Below are 8,425 nucleotides of genomic sequence, written 5' to 3' on the forward strand. Positions count from 1 at the left end.
CCAGGCATCAATCCGATTTTGTGTAAAATTCAAAATATGACCTCACCTTTTGCCACTATTTTTCATTCGAAAGGAATCGATCTATTCGATCAAAGATCAGAGATCAATGCTAGCTCCTTTCTTTTCCGTTTATACATATGTACATCCGAATACCTTCGCGTTCGCGTGGTTCTTGTATACATATATTATTAGAAAACGGCTCCGGCTACGAAACTGGAACCGGACGGAAGTATAACACGAAGAAAAACTCACGCGGTAATCGCTGGGATCTCTCGACGCGTTATTTGTATCAGGCGAATTGCCATGACTTCGTAAATACTAACAGAGACTGTTTGACATATGCAAACTTACCCTCAACCTCCGCCATGTTAGTTGATAGGGGAAACAATGATTGCCATGGTAACCGATGACAGATTCTCTGACAGTTGGAGAGTTCAGAGGTTTGATGAAATTATTATTGGATTGCATATAACATTGCTCCCCACTTCATCTGATTATTGATTTATCTGTTATCTAAATTTTATATACTACATTCTGTAAGATTATTGAATAAAAACTTTTTGTTTGTTTGATTTATTTTTGTAGAAATTTCATCGAGTTCTTTTATCCAGTTAATTTAATTTATCCAGTGTTCAAGTCTTAACAATATTTTTCTTCTTATTATTATATATACGATTATTTTTTACTTTAAGAAATTCCTTTATAACGCTGTTTATGCAGATATTTAATTAATTTGTATGACCTGTCCCCTATGTCTATAAAGTATGAGTTATGGACAAGGATTGCAACAATTTGCAACAATTATTATTATAACCAAAATTAAACAAGTTACAGTATAAGAATTAATAAAAATAAAAAAAAAAGAATTCTGTTTTCGATAATGGTCGCCAGTAGAGAATTTTGATTATTTATAATGGTTTTTGTACCCAAAACATTTAAAAGTATAGTTATTTGTAACAAAAACACTATTTAATGTACCGAATAATTGGTTAATGTACAAATGTAACCAAAATATTGTTTAAAAAATTTCTTTAAGATTTAGTTTGTTCATTATATTACATTTAAGCAAATATTGTGTTGTCAATGACTTTTTATACAAAACTTAGAAATATCTGTTACTTTTGATTCTAGTTATACTTGTTATTGTTCTGTAGTTCTGTATAAACTGATATAAATGATCATATTATTCACATTTATTTATGCATTAAAGAAAAAATAATTTTTTTCCAGTTGATTACTATTTAATATTTTATATTAATATAAAGAATGGCTTGCTATTTGTAAAATTGAGGATCGTCATTATCATTACTTTAGCCAAATCATGATTTACAATCAGTATATGTCACAAGTTACATTTGCTTTCGAAAAAGTAACAGAATTAATACTATTATTTTACAAAGAAATTAATATAAAAGGAATCAACCTAAAATGTTAAGATTTATAAAGAAAGATATTTTTATTTATTTTCAGGTATTTCATTTTCAAAATAAATTATATATATGTATAAGTACATATTACGTAAAGTATGTGTTACCGTACGTAATGAAGGTTATATAACCTAATTCTAATAAATTATTTTCCATTTGCAATTTTATTGATAAAGATTTTAGTTATGTGTACGTTTTGGAACATATATATTAATATAACACAATTAAAGATAATGTCCAAAATTTTGGTTCCAAATAGATACAAATATATATATGTAGAGGCATTGATACCTATGAAGATTTACGGGATTACACGATTAGAATCTAGCGAGAATTGTGAAATTGCTTCAAATTGTTCCTTCTATTGTATGTATATGGATATTGCAGGTGGGAAGATCTAGTACGAGGACTTTTTCTATAAATAGAATGTTGTTTTCAGAAGAAAAATATCTAGAAATCAAGGAAGATAATGGAGTAAGAATATATTACATCTACAAAAATAGTACCAATAAATTTCCTATTTCCCATAGATATTAATTTTAAATCTACAGTAAAAAATATATTATTAACTATTAACATATTAATTTAATTATCATTTACTAACTATCAATAATATTATAAATATACTATTAAACTATCTTTTCCTTTTTTTGCAATTAGGTAAAGACATTGATATTAAATCATCCAGAATCTCGCAATTCTTTATCTTTGAAAATGTTAAAGTCTTTATTAATAAACATAAAAAAGGATGAAGATAGTAAAAATCTTCGATCCATAGTTATTAAATCTGGATTGGAAAGAGTATTTTCTGCTGGACACAACTTAAAAGAATTGGTTTGTAGATGGATCATGAAATACTAGTAGTAGAAGTCTTTTTAATGTAAGAATTTACATTCATTGTAGAGAAATGATTGGCTTGCATTGTTTAGACTGGTAACAATGAGAAACTTCACAAGGAAATCTTTGAAACATGCTCAGAGTTGATGCGAACAATTACTCAAAGTCCTGTTCCTATAATTGTTGCTGTAGATGGTATAGCAACTGCAGCTGGTTGTCAATTGGTTACTGCATGTGATATTGCTATTTGCACTGAACAAAGTTCATTTGCTACACCAGGGTATATACATTCTGTATACTAGATATAAATTTAAATATAAATACAAATTTACTTTTACGTATAAATGTGTTATACATATTCCTTAATGAATTCTTACAGTTTAAATAATACTTATTTACCACTAAATTTTAGAGCCAATCTTGGAATATTTTGTTCTACACCAGGTATTCCCTTAGTTCGAAATGTACCCAAGAAGATGGCAATGTACATGCTATTTACAGGTTTTAGCATTACTGGCAAAGAAGCATACGAAGCAGGACTTGTGAGTAAAGTTGTACAAAATGATAAATTTGGTAAGTTGAAATTTCATTTAACAGAATAATTAATTGAAATGCTATTAACTCTAGAATATTTTATCTTGTGTCCTATTTAGAAGAAGAAATTGAAAAGATTACTACATCTATAAATATGAAAAGCCGTTCTATTATTCATGTTGGAAAAACATTTTTGTATGAACAATTGGATCTTGATATGTCAACTGCATATTTCTTAGGAACTGAAAAAATGATTAATAGTTTAAAAATGAAAGATGCTCAAGAAGGAATCAAAAGTTTCATTGAAAAGCGAAAACCTATTTGGAGTCATGATTATGAGAAAAATTAATATGGATTGGTGTATATATATATATATGAAATATCTAATATAAATTCCTAATAATGGAAAAATTTTTATTATTTTTGTAGAAAATGTTATAAATATGATTACTTCTATTGTATTTCTATATTAAACCATCTGACATAATAAAATTTATTATGTTCTTTGTTGGTTTTTCACAGTTAATTATTAAAATTATGTTATTGTAATTAACTTAACTTTCTCCCACCGAAGAATTGGTTCTCCTTGTTGGAACTATTCAAAAGTGTCGTTTTTATAGCGATAAGATGAAGAACGAAACAAAAGGAATTTTTAACCTTACATGACAGTAAAATTCGCTTACAATGTATCATCAATTTATGTTCAAATTTAAAACAAATTTCATGCAAAAATTCATGTAAAAAATACGTGAATATAACTATTCAAATATATTTAAATGGATTTTTATATACTACAAAATATTTCTGCTTTCAACATTGCACTAGAAATTTTGGATGGATGAAAAACCAAACTTATTTTATTGAGATATAAATGATGAACCTTTTATGAAAGAGATTTGTTTTTAACATTTTACAAATCTATGTCAGAAAATGAAATATTTAATTTTCTTCCATTTTCGTTATCAATTGCATAAGTCTTCTTCCTTTTAAGATTAAAAGTTTACATAATAACAGTATAAACTATACAAAATAAATCTAGAAATTGTAAAGATTATAGTAGGATCTCTCTATTTCAGTAATACACATGTAGATTACATATCACAGAATAAAAGTGCGTACTTTAAATACGAGAGGTCTTTGTAAAGATAAGAAAGTCGTGGTGGTCGGCGGCGTCATCAATCTCGAAGAACGCTGATATCTCGACTACTCGTTACAAAAATGCTTTTTTCCCGTGTTCATTTCCCATTTTGTCTCTCGTTAAATCTGTCTCTCCCCACTTGTTTGCGAGGCACGTTCATAAATCGAAACCAATATTGTTATATGAAGTTAGTACGACGTTGGGTCCTAACAAAGTTAGAGCGTCGAATGTTTTGTTTGCAAAATAATAGAAAGTGCGTTCGTTTTCATTGTATATATATCTTTTCTTTTCTTTTCTCTTCTTTTTACAAAAACTTTCTAATTAGTCGATGATTGTTTTGAGAAATTCTCGTCGAGGCTGTATGAAGTTTGAAACATTGAAACAAGGTCGAGAGTTCCTGTGGGTCAAGGAATTTCAACATTTCAAAATCAAGATCCGCGAAGAAAGTGCAACAACGAGAAGTGTTAAAAGGAGTTTAGCGGATTTGCTTTTCGAAATTTGCAAAGGTTCGTTTTTTTTTATATACTTAGTATTATTTTTTAGTGGTGTTGCGATAATTATCCTCAGAAAAGATTAGTAACATCATTTCTGATTAAGAACTAAAAATAGTACTGAATATTATAAGTGGTTTTTTTGCATTCTTTCTTTTATTGTAGATTGCGAGAGAATGGCCGCTATTCCGCAGGGTGCATTTGCAGCGTGCAAAGTCCGCCGCAATTTAGAACGCAATGCTATGATAACACCACCAATAGAGGAGAGGGAAAAAGTGGGTAAAGAAAACACATTCAATATGAGACCCCCTTCGGAAGGTACATATCAAATCCATGAAGTATCAATCATATATTATATTTTAGGTTGCTATGAAAATAACGAATTAAATAATGAATTTAGAATGTTATTAGAATAGTATTTTACGAGAAAGAATATTTTTGTCTTTTCATAGAATCACATTGCCATATATTGTGTTTTTATATACACATATTATATACATATATTAATTAATTTCGACGAAATATTTATAGGCCGAGAGCTTACACCGCTAAAATATAACAGCAAATTAATGAACAGCATCTGGGGACTTTATAACCGTTATTCGGTACATAATTTCAAGAAAAACAATTCTAATGATGGGGTGTTTGGTAAGTTCGCGGCGATTTGGGAGACTATTTCTCACAGCCATGCATATGCCGCGAACTCGGTAATTACAACTGCAGTTACCAACAATAACTCTCAAATTATGCAAAAGAGATGAACAGTATCTGATGATTTGATGATCTGATATGTGTAATATCGATTGTTAATTCAACTGTAATAATTAAAGGAAATTTAAATACTATATACGACTTACGATTATAGAGAATTGCAACAGTATTGCATATTCTTTTTACAACTTTTTTAATTGTACGTAGATAAATAAAATATTTTTCCTGGCAACTATGGTGCAATTTATCAAATTTTAATTTGGTACATAATGGTAAAGATTTCTACATGTAATTTTAAAAAGACTGTTGTAATATTTTGTTTAACTGTTAAAATATAGTGATATATGATAAATACAAAGTAAATAAAATATAGATTTTTATAAAAAATAGAAATATATCTATATATAGATTTTGTATATTACTTAAATATTATATTGTTTGTATATATAGATTTTGTATATTATTACTTAAATATTATATTGTTTTGTATTGTTATCTAATAAATTGCAACACAAACGCGTATGAAACTATATCCTAGTTACAATTAATGTAATGAAGATTTACATATAATTTTACTTATAATTTTGAAACATTAGAATTTAAACAAAGTATAATCCCATGAATAAAAATAAATAACTACGAATACTTCCCTTAATTAAAATGAACATTGTGATTAGAAAAACTATATGAAGAAAGGGTCAAATCGGAAGTATGTTCCACACAAACGACACTCTTCTCAAAATTATTCAACCAGTTATTTCGATTACATTCCTGTGTTGTTTGACGTATTATATAAGTTCTTGGTTTTCTACGTTCTGAAAATTCCTCGATGTTACTGGAATTATTAGAAATATTAATATCTAACTCCAAAGAAAGTAACGAAGACGATAACTCTGGTTCTGTAACAGGCAGTAGATTTTCGAACATGTTTTTTATTTTTTTTATATTTTTTTCGATGGGAAAATTTTGTCCACCCGTGTTTTCACCATTCAATTGGGTAAAATTGTTTCTTTTCTTTCTACACGAACATTGTTCAGAACGATTTTTCTTCAAATTTGGATAATTCTTCGTATTATTGACTTCTCGACGTATCGTAAACGTACGCTCATTCGAATTTCTTATAATTCTTTTTTCAATCACAGCATTCTTTATTTTAGAAAAGCAAAGATTAGGTCGTTTAGAATAAAAATTAAAATTTTTGGACTTTCGTCCCAGTTTTGCTATTCTTGTTTGCGTACATTTTGTTGCAGATTGCTTGTTATTACCATTTGACAAAACTACTTTTGTATTTTCTGGACAATTTTTTAAAGTATACGAATCTGAAAAAATATTCACATTGGATCCAGAGGAAAATATTGAGTTTTCAATTTGGAAATCTAATTCACAACTTATTTCGGAACAATGTGGAACAAGAGTTGTATTTTGTTTTGGAAATATTATTTTATTATATTGTTCATTTCCATGTTTTGTGAATAATGATCCGTGATAGTTTGTATTTTCAGTGTCCATAGATGCTGATGGACGTTTCGTTATATAGTGCCGACTTCCGATATTCTCGTTCGTTTGGTTGCCTTGACTTTTCAAATATTTAATCCTAGCTGGTATTTGTAACATATTTTCTTTTTTTCGGGTACGAATGATGCAGTTTAAAAACATAGGTAATGCAGGGTCCATATTCGTACAGGGATAATAAGACTGGTAACAAGATATATAGAATAAAATTGTAATTTTATAAAAAATAAAAATCATTTATACATAAAAACTACATTAATCTGCAAACTTTCAAGAAATAATCACTTTCGTAGTAATAGTGATGTACATATACATAACTAAACATGAATTCTCTTTACTTTTAACATTTAATAACAAAAACAAATAGCATAAACTAATTGGTAAATATTTCAATATACACATGTTGTAAATAATATACCTCTCGAATTTTATCACGTTTTTGTCTTTTCCTCAATGTGTATATGTTTGTTACTTTCTTCATATATCTTCTTAATTTATGTAAAATATTAATTTCGCTACTCCTATTTCGTTTGAAATCATTTGCATGTGGAAGATCCTCTTCGTTTCGCAAGTAAGTATTTCTTAATGCATTAATTTCAGCACGTAACTCATCCAAATTACTGGCAAGTATTTTCATTTGATCGATCATTTGACCCATTCTTCGTTGATCGCGATAACATGCCGCCATACTGATTATAACTAGCTCGGCTGTTTAAAGTACATATGTAATTTCTAAAGATCAATATAATCTTCATGTATATATCACGTATATCATTATCATGATTTACTGCAAAAATTAAAGGATCCTTAATGATGAAGAAGAAGATATATATAATAGAGTTTTTCCACCATAATTGAATATTAACATAAAGATATATTGAGTTGCATTTTTAAATGGGAACATCAGGTAGTATTGACGTTATCGTTATAAAATATAACCAAGACAGGAAACAAGAATTTGCTGACGCATACATACTGAATAAGAAGAAAAATTGACTACCGGAAGGTTCAGACGTGCTGGAAAGCAATTAAAGGATTATGAGCTCGTATTAAATATCGTTTATTTGATTCGTCGTATGAGTCCTAGATACTTACATTAAATGTCAGTCGGTGTCGTATATCATAGTGGATCGGTTATCGACGCGTGAAGTTTGGTTCAATACAAAATGAAAAAAAAAGAGATGGTATGGGGAAAGACAAAAAATGCCTCCACCTTCTCATATAAATCGACACGTAATACTATACTCGTATTTGATTTTATATGTACAATTGTTTGTTTTTTTTTCTCCTATCTACAACATTGGCTTCTGTTTTAAAATAATTAATATTTTCTGAGGAACAGGACACGACCCTGGCTTTCCTGTATCCTATCCCTCAAAAGCATCTATATCATGACAGCTACCGCGTTAAGATGCAAATGTAACAAGAAAAAAAGGTAAAAATGATTGAAGTTTTCGCGCGTTACATGTACATCTAATTCCGTTTTCAACCGCAAAAAGATCAAATTGGTGGATTCCTGTTCCGTAATTCGTTGTCCGTAAATTGTATCATATTTTTCCCTAAATTCAAGCTGTAAAATGGCATCGTCATCGTACTTCAATAAATTAATCGTACAAAAAGGACTGTTGCATTTTATGTGATTATCACAATATGATTCGTAGTGGTTTCACCCATTCTATATTTATACATACATACATACATACATACATACATACATACATACATACATACATATATACATATATATATATGTATGTATGTATACCTTGTTTTTG

The 8,425-nt window shown here is 28.6% G+C and overlaps 3 protein-coding genes across 5 annotated transcripts; 2 read left to right on the plus strand and 1 right to left on the minus strand.

Annotated features, from left to right (window-relative positions):
- The first annotated feature begins 1,333 nt into the window (after positions 1–1,333).
- Positions 1,334–3,209, plus strand: LOC117237515 (enoyl-CoA hydratase domain-containing protein 3, mitochondrial). 2 transcript variants are annotated; one of them, XM_033501557.1, is made up of 7 exons: positions 1,334–1,470; positions 1,815–1,901; positions 2,088–2,261; positions 2,357–2,544; positions 2,677–2,708; positions 2,766–2,837; positions 2,918–3,193. In XM_033501557.1, the coding sequence occupies exons 1-7, from the start codon at positions 1,429–1,431 to the stop codon at positions 3,145–3,147; spliced, it is 825 nt and encodes a 274-aa protein (XP_033357448.1). In that variant the 5' UTR covers positions 1,334–1,428; the 3' UTR covers positions 3,148–3,193. The 2 variants fall into 2 exon arrangements, with proteins under 2 accessions (XP_033357448.1, XP_033357447.1); XM_033501556.1 differs by having other exon boundaries at positions 1,339–1,470; positions 2,677–2,837; positions 2,918–3,209.
- A 513-nt stretch (positions 3,210–3,722) lies between these two features.
- On the plus strand, positions 3,723–5,366 carry LOC117237517. 2 transcript variants are annotated; one of them, XM_033501562.1, is made up of 4 exons: positions 3,723–4,123; positions 4,245–4,442; positions 4,593–4,745; positions 4,959–5,366. In XM_033501562.1, the coding sequence occupies exons 2-4, from the start codon at positions 4,265–4,267 to the stop codon at positions 5,186–5,188; spliced, it is 561 nt and encodes a 186-aa protein (XP_033357453.1). In that variant the 5' UTR covers positions 3,723–4,123; positions 4,245–4,264; the 3' UTR covers positions 5,189–5,366. The 2 variants fall into 2 exon arrangements, with proteins under 2 accessions (XP_033357453.1, XP_033357451.1); XM_033501560.1 differs by having other exon boundaries at positions 3,726–4,442.
- Positions 5,367–5,586: 220 nt separating this feature from the next.
- LOC117237514 lies at positions 5,587–8,350 on the minus strand. Its single transcript, XM_033501555.1, has 2 exons — positions 7,069–8,350; positions 5,587–6,833 (listed from the first exon to the last, which is right to left on the minus strand). The coding sequence occupies exons 1-2, from the start codon at positions 7,336–7,338 to the stop codon at positions 5,790–5,792; spliced, it is 1,314 nt and encodes a 437-aa protein (XP_033357446.1). The 5' UTR covers positions 7,339–8,350; the 3' UTR covers positions 5,587–5,789.
- Positions 8,351–8,425: the final 75 nt, after the last annotated feature.

The sequence above is a fragment of the Bombus vosnesenskii genome, unplaced genomic scaffold, assembly GCF_011952255.1.
Source record: "Bombus vosnesenskii isolate JDL3184/JDL3185 unplaced genomic scaffold, Bvos_JDL3184-5_v1.1 scf7180000013379, whole genome shotgun sequence".
Classification (NCBI taxonomy): Eukaryota; Metazoa; Arthropoda; class Insecta; order Hymenoptera; family Apidae; genus Bombus; species Bombus vosnesenskii.

Excerpts from the sequence above, each read along its gene's own strand:
- LOC117237515 (XM_033501556.1), top strand. The coding sequence starts at position 1,429 with ATGTTAAGATTTATAAAGAAAGATATTTTTATTTATTTTCAG. Across the intron at positions 2,262-2,356 it reads GACACAACTTAAAAGAATTG|ACTGGTAACAATGAGAAACT; the intron begins GTTTGTAGATGG and ends TGCATTGTTTAG. Across the intron at positions 2,838-2,917 it reads TGTACAAAATGATAAATTTG|AAGAAGAAATTGAAAAGATT; the intron begins GTAAGTTGAAAT and ends TGTCCTATTTAG.
- LOC117237517 (XM_033501562.1), top strand. The coding sequence starts at position 4,265 with ATGATTGTTTTGAGAAATTCTCGTCGAGGCTGTATGAAGTTTGAAACA. Across the intron at positions 4,443-4,592 it reads GCTTTTCGAAATTTGCAAAG|ATTGCGAGAGAATGGCCGCT; the intron begins GTTCGTTTTTTT and ends CTTTTATTGTAG. Across the intron at positions 4,746-4,958 it reads TATGAGACCCCCTTCGGAAG|GCCGAGAGCTTACACCGCTA; the intron begins GTACATATCAAA and ends AAATATTTATAG.
- LOC117237514 (XM_033501555.1), bottom strand. The coding sequence starts at position 7,338 with ATGGCGGCATGTTATCGCGATCAACGAAGAATGGGTCAAATGATCGAT. Across the intron at positions 6,834-7,068 it reads AACGTGATAAAATTCGAGAG|TCTTATTATCCCTGTACGAA; the intron begins GTATATTATTTA and ends TCTTGTTACCAG.